The sequence below is a fragment of the Gymnodraco acuticeps genome, unplaced genomic scaffold (assembly GCF_902827175.1).
Source record: "Gymnodraco acuticeps unplaced genomic scaffold, fGymAcu1.1, whole genome shotgun sequence".
NCBI classification, from domain to species: domain Eukaryota; kingdom Metazoa; phylum Chordata; class Actinopteri; order Perciformes; family Bathydraconidae; genus Gymnodraco; species Gymnodraco acuticeps.
In genome coordinates this window covers 9,101,457-9,121,016 of record NW_022992351.1, presented here as the reverse complement: position 1 = coordinate 9,121,016, position 19,560 = coordinate 9,101,457, and the positions used below count along the sequence as shown (strand labels likewise).

The window sequence follows — 19,560 nt, the reverse complement described above, 5'->3', positions numbered from 1 at the left end:
TCCTGTACGACAACCTGGTGGAGTCGGTGGAGCGGTTCGGCAGCACCGGCGGGTTCGGCTGCATCCTGGCTCACAGCATGGGCCTGGGCAAAACCCTGCAGGTCATCGCCTTCATCGATGTCCTGTTCAGGCACACCCAGGCTCACACCGTGCTCGCCATCGTACCTGTAAGCACCTTTCTGCTGACTATTGGAATACAAAAAAATGTGGATAGATTAGTGCTCAGATGTAGACACACACAAAATACATTTTTGATTGAATCAGAAGATGACTTAAAGGGGACTTATCATGCAAAATGCACTTTTTGATGTATTTTATACATAAATATGTGTCCCTGGTGAGTCAGGGAACTCATGCAGCATCAGAAAATAAAACCCTCTCTCTTTTCCTCCGTACCCAAATCTCTAAAAACGGGGGTACAACGGAGCTGATCCAGATTTGCGTTCGATATGACATAATATCGGAAATGTGGACCCACGGCACTATCAGAAAGTTGCTATCAGAAACAATGCCCGAATGTTTTGGATGTAATATGGTCGGTGTTTACATTAGCATCGCTAACACTCAGAGCTAACACTCTGTACTGGATAGAGCATGTGTGTGAAGAAGCAGGAAGTAAAAAGGAACTCACCTTGTGGTATAACCGGCAAGAGAGAAAGCCTTTGAGCTCCAGACTGTTTCAGAAATAATCCTTGATAATCCATGATATGGCGTTTCATCACGGCAGTATTTAGTTTAGACAGTAGCTGCCGGGTCCCGCATGAGCTCAGCCCCCTCCTTTTTTTTTTTAAAGCTTTATACCCAAAATCAGCACTTTTGAAACAGGAAGTGAAATAGAGGGATATGAGGCATGGCTAGAACGGGTGATTTGCACAATATTTCTGCCATTTTGCATTACTTTTATTGTCATAAAATAAGAAAATGGCAGGAATATTGCCATTTTTCTACCAAATATTAATTTTACATTTTTAAATAAATATTTAGTAAATAAAAAGAGATGCAGTTATATTCATCATTGGTTAAATTATCAATAGCTTTGTAGCCCATTGATTGTCACAAATAAAAAAGTCATTAATCATCTAAAAATGACTTACTTGATTAGAAGACATTTGTAAAGATGTAACAAATGCCTTTCTGGTGTTTTTACTTCTAAAAAGTAGAAATTGTGAAATTAAATTAGATTATTTCTATATTTTCCTCCCAGGTAAACACGCTGCAGAACTGGCTGGCAGAGTTCAACATGTGGGTCCCGCCCCCAGAGGCTTTACCTCGAGATAGCGACCCGGGATTGGTGACGCCGCGTGCCTTTAAGGTTCACATCCTCAACGACGAACACAAGTGAGTAACGGGAACATACGCTATCCCTAAATAATTTCACCCACCTGCTTTGTTTATATGTCGGAAAATGTTTAATTTATGAGAATTGGAGACTTTCAGTGCTCCATTGTTCACTGAAGAGAAGAAAGAAAGTGTTCATTTCAGGAGGCTGGATACAGTTCCATTCATCCAAAACACAGACTTTCCTTATCTCTTTCAAAAAAAGGCATCGCTGGCCTTGTGATCTGACCTGCGTCTGCAATCTATCCCCATCTGGCTCTTCCTCTCTTCCTCTTCTCCATCATCCTCTTTCTGGCCAGCTGCCTGTGCCGGAAACATTTCCTGACTCTCGCACGCATTGTGTGTGTTTCAGGATTAGAGAGGAAACGCTGTAAAATGAGAGCACAGTTTTTCGTAATACAGCCATGACTGAGAGCGACACATTAACCTCATTCTGTCTCAGTTCAAAATGATCTTAACAGCGTTGAAAATTAACAAAATTCACAAGCAATTATTCAACTGTTCAAGCAATACTCTACTCTACTAATATAAAAATGTTATTCATTCATAGTTAATTGGTAATTTATTTCAATTAGATGATTGATTACCATGTATTTTTTATCTGCCAAGCTTTTTTCCTCCTTTTTTCTTTTATACATATATTTTAAGCCACGACTGAGAATGCAAAACACACTATTGTCACAATTTACATTGTTTTCAACTGCGATGTTTTTTACATTTGAATAGTATTTAGTTGTTTACCTGTGTTTATCTTTCTGCATTGCTTTAGGGTTCATTTTGTGCAAAAATACAGTAAAGCAACATTAAAAAATAAGTGAAATCCTCTCTGTGACAGGAAGAATGAGGTCTGGATTGTTCCAAATGAACTTACCTTTCCTTATGTCACCCAGGAACACAGCGATCAGGGCCAAGGTGGTGGAGGACTGGGCTCAGGACGGAGGGGTGCTGCTGATGGGCTACGAGATGTACCGCCTCCTGTCGACGAAGAAGAGCTTTGTGGCTGGGAGGAAGAAGAAGAGCAAGAAAACAACGGGACCGGTGGTCATCAACCTGGACGAAGAGGACAGGCAGCAGGAACTGCTCAAAGGTAAGAGGGATGATAGGGACAGGGGGGAACAAGAGGGATTCAGAAGGAGAATGAATGTGCCAAAAAAAAAGCGTTTTTAAAGATACAGCTCCCTGTTCCTCCAGGTATCGAGCAGGCGCTGGCCCGGCCTGGTCCAGACCTTGTGATCTGTGACGAAGGCCATCGCATCAAGAACTGCCACGCCAGCACTTCACAGGCTCTGAAGAACATCCAGACGCTGCGCCGCGTGGTGCTGACCGGCTACCCGCTCCAGAACAACCTGATCGAGTACTGGTGCATGGTCGACTTCGTCAGACCCGACTTCTTAGGTATGGAGCAACGTCAGCGATTAGTTTCAGGTTTTTTTCCCATATCTTTCTGGGATAAGCATGTAAATGTTGGTCATCAAAATACTTTGGTTTTCTGGTAATCCTCTAATTTTTTACGATATTTATTTCAGGTACGCGGCAGGAGTTCAGTAACATGTTTGAACGTCCCATTCTGAACGGGCAGTGTGTGGACAGCACCCCTCAGGACGACCAGCTGATGAGGTACAGGACCCACGTCCTGCACAGCCTGCTGGAGGGCTTCGTACAGAGGTGAGCCCAATAAAAGACTACAGACATTTAACCCTCTTAGACCTGATATTCTTCACTTTTAGTAACATTCTAAACATTTTGACCTGTGTTGGTTCCAGGCGGGGTCACGACATCCTGAAGGACCAGCTGCCCTCCAAAGAGGAACATGTGATCCTGGTGCGTCTGTCTCCCCTGCAGAGGGCGCTCTACACAGAGTTCATGAACCGCTTCAGAGAGGCAGGCAACAGCGGCTGGCTCAGCCTCAACCCCCTGAAGGCGTTCGCCGTCTGCTGCAAGGTGAGGAACAGAACACTACCTGGATACGACCTCTATTTAACATCTATGGTTTAGCCTCCTTCAAACGAAGTCATTTTATTTAGCTGTTTTATATACTTGCTGCTCTTGTATTTTCATTTTATATTTTTTCACTTTTTATTTAAATAATTTATTTGGTTACTTAGTTTTGTGAATATTCATTAGTGACATTTATTGGACTGGCTTTTTTTTTCATGTGTTACTGAGGTAAAAATTGTCCATGAAAAAAATAAAACTTGATCCGTACTACCAGGTAGAAAGTATTCTGGAAAAAAATATAGCGAAGTCTTTTCATAAAAAATGACAAAATGTATCCTTAATTACAGGATCATTATTCAAAAATCACTGTGAAAATAGTTGTTTTCTTCTCTCTGAAGGCAGTCATTGTACTATAAGTTGCACAAGTTACCATTCAAGTCAACATGTTTTGGCACCAAAATGAATTCCTCTATATTTATCATACTTGGCAAATCCAGTGATTGCTACTTTGAGAGAGTTTTCACACCGCTGACTGTTTGTCGTTCTACAGATTTGGAACCATCCTGACGTGCTGTACGAGGCGTTACAGAAAGAAAACCTGGCCACTGACCAGGACCTGGACCTGGATGACATCACCACCACAGGTCCCTCCCAATGTACGACCGCAAGTAATCAAAAGTCCAAGCCCCTGGAGAGCCCCAACCCCATTGGTGGACTGAGCCTCAACCAGCTGCAGGAGAGGGCCAATCAGGTCATCACTTACGAATGGGTACGTTGATCTTATTCAGTATTTTAGCTTCCTTTTACACAAAAATGCTGATTTTCAGGTACACCTTTAACCCTAAATCTCAGTTGATGGTAAACAGAACATTGTGTTCCCCTGCCTGAGATACTGCTGACAGTCCAGTGCTGCCACCCACAGCAAAATGAAGAAAAATACAAAAATAATTATTTAACTACCCATTAATCCACACATCAAAGTATGTCATTTCTAAGCATTTAAGTCTGCAAAATGACATTTAGCGCTGCGTGGAGCATTACTTTTGTTTTTAAGATCACATTTGCTATGTTAAGCATTCAAATAAAGTTCATAGCTGTGGTTGTTATCTCATCCTGACTTATAAGGTGTGCAGAGCAGCTTTGTGAAATAAGGTCAACTATTCAGCTGAACTATGAATATAAAGGTGACATTTAATAGTACATTACATTTTAACAGTTGTCTTTCTCTTCACATGGCCAGGCAAAGGAGATCCTGTATGACTACAAGCCTGGCATCCTGGAGAACTCTGCCAAAATGGTGCTGCTGTTCCATCTGATCGAGGAGAGCGTCAGGAAGGGAGACAAAATCCTCGTCTTCAGGTACGAGACCAGACAAAACAAGAGCGTTTCAACTGGATAATTCAACATGTGTTACGCAAATGAAACTCAAAACTATAGCAGAAAAGATAACTCATTATGAACCTTCAAACTTCTTTCCGGCATGTGACCCAATCCGTAATGTTCCCAACCGTTTGTGTGCCTCCTGCAGTCAGAGTCTGTTCACGCTGACGGTGATTGAGGATTTCCTGGCTAAGAGACCTGTGCCTCCTTCACCCAACACCTCCAGCAGAGACAGACCAAACCAGAACTGGGTCCGCAACCACAACTACTACAGTAAGTCCTCAGAAATGATGATTAAAAATGATTTTCTCTTATTCAGTATTCATAAGGAGACAAGGTGAAAGGTTGTTTTGATCACAGTGACAGGTTAATTGAAAGATGGTCTAAATATGTGTCACAGTTTATTAACAGGGGTGCACATAACTTTTTTGCCCTGGTTCTCAAAGGAACACCTGGAGATGTTGCTTGGTGCGCATCCTTAAAATGAAATAAACCGGACCTTTTGAGGGGTACTTGACTTTATGAACGGGGGGGGGGGCGGGGGGGGGAGGTGCGCTAGTGAGCACGCTCATGAACTGTTCGCCCGTGCCTCGCAGCAGGGTTACTGTGCGGAGCGCATAAAGCAGACCCTTCATGCGATAGCGAGGGGTAGAGCTAGGGACCCGCCCAAGTAAAGTCTATGTAAGGGAAACCCTGCTATCTTACCAGTTCTTATGCAACTCGCAAATATCTCTCATCTCTCTATTCTCTCATCTCTCTTTTCTTTCTCTCTCTCAATGTTGGTGCGCAAATGCGCCTTTTTTCAAATTATCCGGTGCTTCTTTTTTGGCGGGGGGTGTGCATGCGCACCTGTTATGTGCAGCTGTTTATAAACCATGCTTAACTAATGGTGCATTCTATACTTTATATGTATATTTCTGACTGAGTGGTACTGCTCTCTCATTGACTTACAATGAGTGCTACCCTCTGCTGGTGATTCTTGATAACAGCCAGACTTTAGTCCGTAGTTCTCAAAGGATCAGACAGAAATTCACAGATTTTGTTTGTATGTTACAAGGATATCTAAAGAAATATCTTGTAAATACAGTCTTGGGAGAATGCATGTTTAACTAAAGTAAAAGGAGTGTTACATCCAACAGTGGGCTTTCAAAAATGTTGTTAGTAAAAGTACAAAAATAACATAATATACTTTGCAATGCTGCCTAGCTTGTTATTACCTCCATACACATTTCATTATGTTTTTACATTAGTAATTTGAATTAATGTCAAGTATCTAAAGCTTTTAAATAAATGTAATGTAGTACAAAGTGCAATATTTGCTTTTAAGATGTAGTGAAGTATAAGGAATTAGGTAGCCAGAAATGAAAATACTCAAAGTACAAGTAACTAAAATTGAACTTAAGTACAGTACTTACTAAATGTAACAAACTACCACTAGTACAATATTTGTTTTGTCCACCAAGCAAATTTTTCACCTTAAAGTAAAATGTGTTTAACTATGAACTAACTAAACGTTTTAATCTAAACTTGAATCCTCTACACACAAATGTTGTTTTATTACCTATTGATGACATTCATTAGGGACTCTTCTAACTCTCTGTTGTGTGATGTGTTCAAGGACTGGATGGAAGTACGGCGGCCTCAGAGAGAGAGAGACTTATAAACCAGTTCAACGATCCGGCCAACACCTCAGCGTGGGTCTTCCTGCTGTCCACCAGGTAAAACTCACCAACACAATCAAATCAATGGAAGAAAATAGAAGTAAAAGTTCAGGCAACAATATAACAATAACAAACATAACCTGATTTCTGTCAGGGCTGGTTGCCTGGGTGTGAACCTGATTGGGGCGAACCGGGTGGTGGTGTTCGATGCCTCCTGGAACCCCTGCCACGACGCCCAGGCCGTGTGCCGCGTCTACCGCTACGGTCAGAGGAAGCAGTGCCACATCTACCGGCTGGTGTGCGACTTCACGCTGGAGAAGAAGATCTACGACCGCCAGATCTCCAAGCAGGGCATGTCAGGTGAGTCGGAAAATGCATGGATGAGTTTGAATATGCCTTCAGTAGACAATTATTTCCTATTGTTCATACCAAAAACAGAATGGTATGGCGAAGTTTGTGAAATAATCCTTTCAGATTGGTGACCAATAAAAACATGATGCAATTGCAAAGGAACATAAAATGCTTTTGGTGCATTTTTTTTATTTGATATCCTGAGAGTCCTGGTCGCATCAACAGCACAAACACGTTATATGAACCATCACCGAAATACAAAAAAGGAGGAAAAATACATACAGATCAGAATGGAAATGATCAAACATGTTAAAACACAATAAGCTCAATCCATGTACATTCACTGCTGTTCGTAACCAGACTAAATATTCAGCTTTGCCTTGAAACTAGAGTTCTTCTGCCAAGAGCCTCTTGTCGGACAGAGTAAACGGTCTCAAGTGTTTGCTTTAAGCTTTGACTGGTAAGACATATTGAGGCTGCTTAGGCCTTGCAGAGCTGTAGGAATCAGCAACAGTTTTTCACAATTTGCTCCTTTTTTGACTTCTCTTCTGTCTTCCCTTTTTCCTTCTCTCCATCAGACCGGGTGGTGGATGACCTGAACCCTGTGCTGACCTTCACCAGGAGGGAAGTGGAGTCTCTTCTTCACTTCGTGGAGGAGGAGCCGGACCCCTCCCAGGTCCAGCTGCGGCCCGAGGACAGCATGGAGAGCGTGCTGAGGAAGGCTCTGCACCTCTATCCTCGCCAGATTACTAAGGTAGACACTCGTAAGATACTGAGAAAAAAACACTTTGTATTTTAGTCAATTTACTAAGAAAAAGTGTCATTTTCTATTCGACTGTAGCAAAAATGATTGACAACAAATCAAGTCATCATGGCTGTATTAATGAAAATGTTTGAATTCGTCAAACATCTCATTCATTATCCATCTGAGTTTAGAACTACCCTAAGTAGTTGCATTTGCACGTCCTTTTATATTCATAACACTGTTTTAAATAGCTCCCAATGATCTACAGTGTGAGAGGTTGTTGAGTCACCCACTGCATCCTTGCAGATGTTTTTCAGACTTAACTCTCGTAGTAAAAGACTGAGCCTATAATATTTCAAGCTTGCTTTGTGTGGCAAATAATCTCATTTGTCAGCATCCATGTGTTTATTTCAGCCCATTCACTGGCAAAAGCTAGTAAAAATGTAATTCATAATTACATTTTCACCTTCAAAACTAATTTAGCAGGTGAAGGCTTCCACATTGAAGCACAAAGACGGCATTGTGTTCCTCTGCTTCTTTTGAAAGTTTAAAAAAGATTGATATCTATCCTTAGATTACATTAATTTTATTCTTGTCAATCTTATTTATTCATTTTTCTTTGCTTTACTTATTTTCTATATAAAATACTATCCTGTCTCTTTTTTATCATCTAAATCTTTTGGTGCTCACTTATGGAAATTCTTACCGAATACGTGCTAAACATATAACGGTACCACTTTACAATAAGACTACCCTTATAAAGGGTTTATGAATAGTTTGTAATTCATTTATTAATTACGTTGTGAACACTTTATAAATCATTAATAAGCTTTTATAAGACATGAGATAAACAGGGCAACTGTGACCGGTTGCTTGCCAAATAGTGAACCCACATTTATCTATACTGCTAAGCCTTATATTGGCTACTTGGCTTACTTCGTCTTCTTCATCAGTCAGCATCCTTGGTATCTGTTGTTTTGAGTTGATTCTCCCCCCATCCTTCTTGATGTTTCTTGGCATCTCTCATGACCATCTATTGATGAGTCACTAACATTTATAACTACTGAAAGGGTGCGTTGTTTTTAAGTTTAATACACATGTCCATTTATGAATGAGTTATAACATTCACGCTTAACTAATACACATTTTTCACATGAAATGCAAAGTAAGATGCAAAAGAGCCAAGCAAAACCTTTTATTCACGCATGAAGAAAATTAGGACTCAAAGTAATGACTGTTTAGTATGACTGATACACATATTTAGCTTTTCTCAGACATACATTAAAGACTTGGTAAGACATAATGGTACTCAGACTGGAAAGGCTTTGTGTATATTCTTGAACAAGCGTCCAAGCAGTCCATCAGGGTGAGCAGAGCCAAGCCAAGATGACCATTCAAGAACCTAGAGGTGTTCCTCCAACAAACTCTCTGTACGGTTTCCTCTGCCATATTATTTGTAATATCTAAGTAATCATCTTGAAATATGACATTAATATTTGTAATATACACACATCTTATTGTGAGGTTAATTTCACATACACTACGCTGCTCTTCAACACTACTTTGACGTTAGCTTGTCTACATAATCGATTACATTACATTACATTGCATTTAGCTGACGCTTTTATCCAAAGCGACTTACAATAAGTACATTCGACCAGGAAGACACAACCTTGAAGAAAACAGAATCATATAAGTACATCAGGTTTCATAGAGCCAAACATTTCAAGTGCTACTCAACTGGCTTTAGATAAGCCAGCCCTTTATTAGTATATAAGTGCTTTGTTAATAAATCTATCGCTCGAAGTGGAGTCGAAAGAGATGAGTTTTCAGTCTGCGCCGGAAGATGTGCAAGCTATCTGCTGTCCTGATGTCAATGGGGAGCTCATTCCACCATCTTGGAGCCAGGATAGCAAACCCACGTGTTTTTGCTGATGGGAACTTGGGTCCCCCTCGCAGCGAGGGTGCAGCGAGCCGTTTGGTTGATGCAGAGCGTAGTGCACGTGCTGGGGTGTACGGTTTAACCATGTCCTGGATGTACGAAGGGCCAGATCCATTCGCAGCATGGTACGCAAGTACCAGTGTCTTGAAGTGGATTCTAGCAGTTAGATCATAGCGAATTTAAATTAACCTTAGCAATGCATAAAGTTACCTACCTAATAAAATATCTCTAACTTACAAGGATGACCTTATTTTACCAACCTCAAACAGAAGCCGTTTATTCTACAGTATTATCCCACTTAATGCTTAACATTTCTCTATTACGTTTTAACTTCGAGCTGATGTAAGCAAGCTTGCTTACATCAGGGCTGCCAACACTCACGCATTGAGCATGAGAGTCACGCAATTAACCCATATCTCACGCACTCACGCCACACATGCCTTTCCTCACGCTAAGTTTTCGTCCAAAATAAATGTATATAAAAATAAAGTGAAGGAACAGCAAACCGAGCGGTCTAAGAAATGAGACGGTCTTCTGGCTCAGTTCAGTAAAGTTGGAACGCTATTGGGAGATTCGGATTTCACGGATCAATAACTCATGAACAAAACGTTATTCAGACACAAATGACGTCTCCTAAGTACCGTGGTAAGGTTGACAACGAACTACAATCACATTTTGATAATTAAAAAAAAGCCAGTACGCGCTGGACACATTACATTGGTCTCTATCCGCAGCCGGAGAAGAAACGAGTGCTCATGGACCGTCTGCAAAGTGCAACTCCGAAAAAAGAGAATACAATAATATTAAATCACTATTATACAGCTTATTACTACCAAACTCACTACACACATCAATAGTCTCCTGGTGGTCATACTACAGCAAGGAGTTTGGAAGAATATGCTTTTGAATAATTTTGGGGAATATTTATAATGTAAAATCTTCAATAAATATGGCATCATCTTAAATAACTTTACTATTATACAGTATATTTCTACCAAACTCACTATTTGCATTGTTGTTGTTAGCATCTGGTTAGCTAGCTGCGCTAACGGATATTAGAAGCTGTTTCTAAAACAAGGAGAGGGAGCGCTCTCTCCTGTCAGACTGAGAGAGATAACTACAGCTCAGTGAGGTAAGGGACTCTCTGTTTAGATAGTTAACTTTAGTCTAGTTATCTCAGTGGGTCTCAAACGGTTTGGTCACCATTTATGAGAATAAATGAAAAACAGTTATGAAATACTATATGACAGTAAAACGATAGTTACGTATGTAACTACGGTTCTATGAATACTGGATGACCGCCAGAGGCGGTGCTTTAGCACTGGATATCTTCTGTCTCGCGCATGCGTAGGTCGAATATTTATATCAACAAAGTCACGTGTGACCTCGTACGACCCGGAAGGCATAAGTTCCGGTGCCGTCGACGAGTTCAGTCCTATGGAATCTTCTCGCAGAAACACGAAATTCCGAGTGACCAAGAACTCTGGCGGTCATCCAGTATTCATAGAACCGTAGTTACATACGTAACTATCGTTCTATTTCATACCTACTGACCGCCAGAGGCGGTGCTTTAGCACTGGATGACCTATACCAACAGAGTCACGAGGAAGTCTGAATACTCACCTTATAAGGATGGTCTAGGCGGACTCTGCAGGAGGACCACACCCAGCGGGTGAGGGGCGGCAACATTCACCCTGTAGAATCTGGCGAATGTGCTCGGAGATGCCCATGTGGCCGCAGCACATATGTCCTCCAGGGGCACACCTCTCAAGGTCGCCCATGACGTGGAGACACTCCTGGTAGAGTGGCACTTTACTCTGGGTGGCAAGGGACGGTCATTCGCCCTGTATGCCTGGGCAATGACGTCCACGATCCAGTGGGACAAGCGCTGTTTTGAGAGCGCATGGCCCTTTCTAGGACCACCGTAACATAAAAAGAGCTGGTCAGACTGACGCATGCCTGCGGTAGTCTGGACATAAGCTCTAAGGGCCCTCACCGGGCATAGGAGTCTTGACCTCTCTTCCCCTTCTCCTGATGGGGGGTCAAACCCTGCCAGCTGGATAGGCCGATTAAAGTGAGAGCGTGTCAGCACCTTAGGGAGGAACGCTATGTTCGGCCATAAGGTGACACCTGAGCCATCTGAGTTCCACCTCAGACACGAGCTGTTTACAGACAAGGCATGAAGCTCGCTTACACGCTTTGCTGAGGTGATGGCAAGAAGAAAAGCAGTCTTGGCTGAGAGCCACCTCAGTTCTGCCTCTAACAAGGGTTCAAAGGGAGGCGAACATAGGGCATCCAGCACCAAGGGCAGATCCCATGAAGGGGCCCTTGGGATGTTCGGGGGGCGAAGTCTCAGTGCTCCCCTTAAAAAGAGGGATACCAGTCTATGGCTCCCCACTGTACTGTTGTCAACCTTTGCATGTTGGGCTGATATAGCAGCCACATACACCCTGACGGTAGCGGGACACCGGCCGTCATCCAGGAGGGACTGTAGGAACTCAAGGATAGTAGGCACCGAGCAATGTACTGGGTCCTCATTTCGCCCTTGGCACCAGTCAGAGAACAGTTTCCACCTGTTTTCGTACTGTCTACGAGTAGATGGTGCCCTCGCATTGAGAATAGTCCTCCTGACAGGCTCTATGCAGTCGCTCAGCAGTGGGTCGGGCCCTCCAGTGGCCAGACCCACAGCTGGAGGCGGCAGGGGTCGGGGTGCCATATTTGACCCTCCAGCTGAGACAAGAGGTCCTTCCTGTTGGGGAGACGCCAAGGTGTCCCGCAACAGAGTCTGTGCAGCAGGGAGAACCAAGTCCTGGCTGGCCAGAAGGGGGCCACCAAAAGAAGCCTGTGGCCCTGATGAAGCACTCTGAGGAGTGTTGGTAGGATCAGAGGGAGGGGTGGATAGGCATAGAGAAGACACCCTGGCCATGAATGAGCCAGGGCGTCCTGACCCAAGGGGCTGGTTTTCTCGCTCAAGGAGAACCACAGGAGGCAGTGGGTCGACATCTTCGAGGCAAAGAGATCTACCTCTGCCCTGCCGAAGAGACCCCAGATGTTGGCCACCACCTCTGGATGAAGCCGCCACTCCCCTGGTGGGGGCTTGTGACGGGAGAGGAAGTCTGCGACTTGGTTCTGCTCTCCGGACAGATACATTGCCCGTAGGCTGGCCAGGCAAGGAGCTGCCCAGGTCAGGAGAGTCTGGGACACCTCTAGCAAGCGTGCAGATTTGGTGCCCCCTTGGTGGTTTATATGGTACACCGCTGTAGTGTTGTCCGAGCGGACAAGCACATGCCTCCCCCTTAGGTATGGCAGGAAGTGCCTGAGTGCTAGGTGCACAGCTCGTAGCTCTAGCACATTGATGTGTTCCGTGCCGTCCAGAACAGACCACTGCACCCCATCCCGAGAGGCTGGCATCCGTCGTAACGGTCTCTCTGCGGAAAGGGACGGAGCCCATGGCCACGCCCCTCGACATATATGACCTCTCCCTCCATGGGGATAGAGTGGAGAGGCACTGTTGTGACACCCTGATTCTTTTGTGCCTGTGCAACTTGAGGTCTAAGTGGAGGCCGTTCAGCCATCTCTGCAGGGGGCGCAGTGATAACAAGCCCAAGGGAATGACAGTTGAGGCAGCTGTCAGCATGCCCAAGAGGCGGAGAAACCGGATAAATGCCAGAGACCTGCCCCTTTTGAAGAGGGGAAGAAGCTGGAGAATGTTGTCCAGGCGCTGAGCAGATGGACAGGCCCGCATAGTGACTGTGTCCAGAGCCACCCCAATGAAGGTTAGGCTCTGAGAGGGGTTCAGATAACTCTTCTCCATGTTCACCTTGAGGCCTAGCCGGGTGACATGAGAGAGAAGGAGAGCCGTGTCCTGGGTTGACTGCAACCGGGACGGTGCACAGATTAGCCAGTCGTCTAAGTATGGCAGAATCTTCATACCCTGAGACTGCAGGGATGATAGGGCTGCCGCGACACACCTGGTGAACACCCTTGGGGAGAGGAAGAGTCCGAATGGGAGCACCCTGAACTGAAAATGACGGCCTCTGAAGGCAAAGCGAAGAAACTGCCTGTGATGAGGTACAATAGGCACATGAAAATAAGCGTCCTTTAAATCGATGGACGTGAACCATTCCCCCCTGGCAACGGTACGAAGAACGTCCGCTGTGCTCAGCATATGGAAAGGTAAGATCTTTAGGAACTTGTTGAGTCCCCTTAGATCTAGGATTGGGCGAAGTCCACCGCCTTTCTTCCTTACCAGGAAGTAGGTCGAGTAGAAGCCCCCGGGCTTTGAGATGGGGTCTACAGGCTCGATTGCTCCTTTGGCAAGGAGGACTGACAGCTCCTGGTTTAGGGCGATTTCTTTTGCCGGGTCGCTTATGGTGGTCATTTTGACCCGGCTGAAGGCTGGGGGTCGGCGTCGGAACTGAAGCTTGTACCCTTGGGTTAAGGTGGAAACCACCCAGGGGTCTGAAGCTTGAGCTACCCAGTAGTTGAGCTGCTGCTGGGAGAAATAACCGACAATAACTGACGTGGGATACCGAGGTCCCTGGCGGGTACCGGGGTAAGCTGGTGGACGGGAGCGGCCTCGGAAGGCAGATGCGGAGCCTCTCGGCCTACCGGGGGGGGGGGCATGTCTCTGCGAAGAGCTGAGAACTGTTGCCTGGTCTGACTAGCTTGGACAGTCCGTTCAAGCACCTGTATGGCAGCTGAACCGAACAGTTCCCCGGGCTCCACTGGGACAGCAAGGAGAGTCCTCCTACATGCCTCTGATAAAGGTGACTGTGCCAGCCAAACCTGGCGACGAGTCTGGACGAGAGTGGACATCAGGCGCCCAAGCTCTCTTGACATCAGAGCAAACGCCTGTAATGAGGCGTCACTGAGGCTGGTAGCAGAAGCGCTAAGAGCCTCCTGCTGCAGGGAAGCTGAGAGGGCGAGCATGAGGTGAGAGAGGGAATTGCCTATACGGCCCATGCGTGCCGCTGTATCGTAAGCCTTAGTGAGCAGGTCATCAGTGACCCGACATTGGGGTCGAGGGCACCTGGCCTCCGACCTTCATCAGGGGAAACTATGAGGGAAGCAATGGTAGGCTCCACAGCCGGCATGTGATCAAGGCCGACCTTTGCCGCATCTTGCATGGCTGCTAGGGCTCGGCCATCGGACGTAAGACGGGAAAAAGTCTTAGTGTCCCTCCAGCATGCATGTAACTCCCTCAGATACTCACAAGTAGGGATGGGTATCGTTTGAAATTTATCGATTCCGATTTCGATTCCGGTTCTGCTTATCGATTCCGGTTCTTATCGATTCCCCGTTTCGATTCCAAAATTGTAAAATAAAGAGGTCAAACGTTTAGATAACAAACATATATTTATTCTTAAAAGCTTTAACTGAAATTGTTACTAAAAAATATACATGCAATACAAATGTATTGCACAATAGCTGTGCTTTATTTTAACTGAGCTATGCCTGTGGCAAGCTATTAACAGGCATTACACTTTGCCTTTTATTTTTATTTTTTAGTGTAGTGGAGCCTCACTTCAGAGTGTTTACCGCGACCTATCTTTGGTGTTATGAAGTGACTGAGCTCGTGAAATGTCTACGGGAGGGCGGGGGAGCATCGCTGCGGGGCAACTGTGGACCTCTGTCGCCTGTCAGCGCAATTTATATGATGCCGTTTAAAAAAATGAAGGGCGGTGCCGGCCGTCAGCGTACCGAGCCGGCCGTCAACGGCCCGCTGACGACCGGCCGTTCTGTGATTCTCCAGGTCCGCCCTGTATTCCACCGGGTCACCGCAGCACCGCGGTGCAGACGGACCCGCTGGAATACAGGGTCTACCGCGTTTAGGAACCGTTAAGCAGAACCGAAATTGTGTATTTTGTATGGGTACCCGGTACCCGGCATTTTCTTATCGGTTCTCATCTGGAACCGAGTTTCGGTTCCCAACCCTACTCACAAGAGGGAGGAACTGCAAGGGTGGCGGGTGCCAAAGTGCGCCTGAAGAACGCACTGCAAGGCACTGTTTCGGGCTGCTGTACATCCAACTGCTGGCGAGCCAGTGCCATGCGGATGACGGTACTCATGGAGCCGACATCCGCCCCCCCCGAGGATGCATGATCTGAGGTACAGGAGCCAGGCCCAGAAGCCTGGGACGGGCCCTCTCCTTCATACTCATTAAATTGAGTGGCTGAAGCTGCCAATGAGAACACATCGTCCTCTGGAATCAGTTCAGGCATGGGTGGGCTGGGTGGACTGGGTGCAGCGGCGTGCTCTGTACGGACACCAGAATGGAGAGCCAAGAGGATTGACTTCATCTGGGCAACCTCAGTAGTGAGTCGGTCCACCCTAGAGGACAGCCTATCAGGCTTAGTCCTTTTCTTGGGCGGGGCACCTGCAGCCTCTGCTGCCCGACGCCTAGGACGGGTAGGTTGGGATGTAGTCGACTGTGCAGGGGGAAGGCCACCCTCAGTCAGTAGTTCAACCCTGGCTAGTCTAGCAGCTCTTACCGCACGAGGCATGATGGTACAATTCATGCACGAGTCCTCCGAAAGGCCCTCCCTCAGATGCTCGAGGCCAAGACAAGAGGGGCAAAGGTCATGGCCATCCTCTGGTTGCAGAGAAGCCATACAGGTGTTACAGCCGTTAAACATAGCGCCACTCTTAGGGGAAGCACTCAGCTGACTGTAAATAACTGGCCAGGAAACAAACTCCACAATGGAGGGGAGTGAGCACAAAGTAGTTAGCGTGAGCGTACGCACTCTGCTAACTGGGGTGCGAACAAGTGTGTGGTCAGTTAGTGGTATGCTGTGGGAGGAAAGCGGGAATACTCTCTCCCTAGCGCCGTAGCAAGTTAGCCTGAGCTAAAGCACTCTGCTAACATGAGATGGAATGGTTCTTAAGACAACTGTGTGCAGGGAGAGGGGAGCGGAAACACTCTTCACTAGCGCTGTAGCGAGTTAGCTTTGAGCCAGAGCACTCAGCTAACTGGAGGATACAACAGAACCCAACTGTGTGCAGGGAGAGGGGAGCGGAAACACTCTCTTCACTAGCGCTGTAGCGAGTTAGCTTTGAGCGAGAGCACTCAGCTAACTGGAGGATGGAACAGAAACCAACTGTGTGCAAGGAGAGGGGAGCGGAAACACTCTCTTCACTAACGCTGTAGTAAGTTAGCTATGAGCCAGAGCACTCGGCTAACTGGAGGATGGCACAGGAACCAATTGTGCGCCGTGGAAGGGCGAAGACACTCTTTCACTAGCGCCGTAACAGTTAGCTTGAACGGGAGCACTCAAACTAACTGGACGATATACAGGTAAGGAATTAAATGTCTGTAGTGAGAGGAGGGCGGAGACGCCCTCTTCACTTAGTGTAGTAACAGTTAGCTTGAACGGGCTAGCACTCAGCTAAATGGACGATAGAATCAGATAAGAAACCAATGTATGTAGTGAGAGGAGGTGCGGAGACGCTCCTTTCACTAGTGCAGTAACAGTCTAGCTTGAACGAAAGCGCTCAGCTAACTGGACGATAGAATCAGGTACGATAGAATCAAATGTTTGTAGTGAGAAGAGGGCGGAAACGCTCTCTTCACTAGTGCAGTAACAGTTAGCTTGAACGGGCTAGCACTCAGCTAACTGGCCGATAGAATCGGTTAAGTAACCAAATGTTTGTAGTGAGATGAGGGCGGTAGACGCTCTCTTCACCAGTGCAGTAACAGTTAGCTTGAACGGCTAGCACTCAGCTAACTGGACGATAGAATCAGGTAAGTAACCAAATGTTTGTAGTGAAAAGAGGTGCGGAGACACTCTTTTCACTAGTGTAGTAACAGTTTAGCTTGAAAGAAAGTGCTCAGCTAACTGTGCAGTGACAATTAGCGAGAGCCCTCGGCTAATTGTATACAATTATCTCATTAGTTTGAGAATATATAGCACAAACAGCAAAACCGGTAGAGCCGGCTGACGTGCAGGAGCGTCCGCTCTTTACCGATCCGGAGCTCCTAAGATCCGAGCGGTGAACACCGCGGTCCCCTCCCTTGGGAGGACGGACAGCTAGCTCGTCGCAGCCTTTGGAGGGCGAGCGTCTTTCTAGCCCGCAGCTCCGATCTAACGATCACAAGGCTACAGATAGCGATGAGCTAGGATCTTAATTGTTCAGTAAGCTAGCTTTGGCTTCTACTCATAAAGTAGTAACCTACGCTGCGAGAAGATGAAAAGGACTGAACTCGTCGACGGCACCGGAACTTATGCCTTCCGGGTCGTACGAGGTCACACGTGACTTTGTTGATATAAATATTCGACCTACGCATGCGCGAGACAGAAGATATCCAGTGCTAAAGCACCGCCTCTGGCGGTCAGTAGGTATGAAATAGAACAAGAATACAGTTTAAAAGGTGAGAGATTTGTAAAATATCCATAAAGAAAAAGAAAATCTGTTTTTGTTTCATATGGATGTTGAGAGATGTATCCATAGATCTCTTAATGTTGCTCTCAAAATGCACCATGCTTTTAAGTTCAATATTTAAAAAATATTCCCGGGGGAGCATTCCCCGGACCCCCCCCCCCCCCCCACACACACACACTTATAAAATAGCACTTTACCTCTGCTTACACCTATGTGCCATTTTATATGCTGTGAGCTGATTATCGAGCCTTCATTGTAAGAGTCGCGGGTACACTGTGTATGTGCGTATTCCACTGTAGCGCCCGGTACATTAATGGGAAACCCTAGTTTGTACATGTTCAATACATTTGTAACACTGTACACATGAACGTTTCTTTTTTTCGGTTCACCAAAATAAAAATCTCACTCCAAGCTGAACTCAAATGTTGGCAGCCGTGCTTACATGCTAACCCAAGCCTTAACATTCATTAACGTTAGCTGACTCAAAACATAAGCAACACATAAATAAAGTAGACCTACTCAAATTCAGTGGCGAGCCGTGACTTTTATAGCTAGGTACCTCTGACCCCCCCTGAGCCATCATGAACAAACTTATGCTAATCATAAATCTATCGATTAGATTTATGATTCGAAAATAATAAAAGTAGGGTAGACATGTGGATATTATCCGGCTGAACAAAACGTGCATTTATCTAACAGGTTTGTTTTCTACGACCTTATTTCAAGCTATTTTCCAAAATCCTATGGAGAAATCCCATTGCTTTCTGTCGAGGGAATCCGAGCGCAAATTACTTCCGGGTTTTAGGACGCGTCACTGCACCACTTGCATAGACCTCACAGCGGGCGGAACTTGTCATAAAGTCCGTGAAAATAAAGCCCGCCCATTTAGAGGGAAGATATGATTGGTCAATTGTACTGTCATTTGACATTACTCTCTCGTTGAGTTACTATAGCTGGCCCTCTGTGAATGTAGAAAAAAAATGTTTTTTTTTAACGTTTTCAAATATTATTTTTTTAAATATCTTAGGCCCTCACATCATGGAGCTGCTAGCAAACAACAGCAGTCACCGGATACCTGTCACTCAATGTGACCACGCCCTAATTTATGCATAACTTTAAGGCTTAATATAACTTCAACAAATTATAAATGGTAGTAACTCATTAATAAATGGTGATTTGTTTTACACTTTACAAGGCTCCCTTTTGGCAGTTATAAATGTTAGTAACTCGTAAATAAATGGTCATAAGAGATGCCAAGAAACATCAAGATAGAAGGGGGGAGAATCAACTCAGTGAACAACAGATACCAAGGATGCTGGCTAATGAAGACAAAGTAAGCTAGTGCCATTATAAGGCTTAGTCATCTTGCCAAATAGTGAGCCTGTGTTGATGTATGAAAACTATGTTAGAACTGGTTTATAAATGGTTCTTAATGATTAATAAAGTGTTTACAACCTAATTATAAACCCTTTATGAATCCTTTATTATTGTAAAGTGGTACCCATATAACCTTTGTTTGTTAATATTCCGAATATGGAAAAAAAATGATTGACCATCACATCTTTATTTTATTGTCTTTTCCAGCAACCCTTCCCCCACGAGTCCCTGCTGATAGACCGCAGAGAGCTGAGGCTGAACAAGGCTGAGAAGAAAGCGGCGAAGAAAGGATACGAAGAGGAGAAGAGGGCGTCCGTGCCGTACACCCGCCCGTCCTACGCTCACTACTACCCTGCCAGCGACCAGAGCCTCACCAACATCCCCGCCTTCAGTCAGAGGAACTGGTCAGTGCTTTCAGCAGAAACAAAAAATCTACTTTTTTTTCT

The 19,560-nt window shown here is 45.2% G+C and overlaps 1 protein-coding gene across 1 annotated transcript in view; it reads left to right on the top strand.

Annotated features, from left to right (window-relative positions):
• The window catches only part of LOC117541769 (helicase ARIP4-like), a 97,124-nt gene that overhangs the window by 72,599 nt on the left and 4,965 nt on the right, over positions 1 to 19,560 (top strand). The window contains 13 exon segments of the mRNA XM_034208945.1: positions 1 to 167; positions 1,205 to 1,338; positions 2,229 to 2,425; positions 2,530 to 2,733; positions 2,865 to 3,003; positions 3,102 to 3,279; positions 3,827 to 4,045; positions 4,517 to 4,635; positions 4,805 to 4,929; positions 6,275 to 6,374; positions 6,472 to 6,677; positions 7,247 to 7,422; positions 19,322 to 19,518. The exon segment at positions 1 to 167 is cut by the window's left edge and continues 16 nt beyond it. Coding sequence (XP_034064836.1) covers positions 1 to 167; positions 1,205 to 1,338; positions 2,229 to 2,425; positions 2,530 to 2,733; positions 2,865 to 3,003; positions 3,102 to 3,279; positions 3,827 to 4,045; positions 4,517 to 4,635; positions 4,805 to 4,929; positions 6,275 to 6,374; positions 6,472 to 6,677; positions 7,247 to 7,422; positions 19,322 to 19,518 — 2,161 coding nt within the window.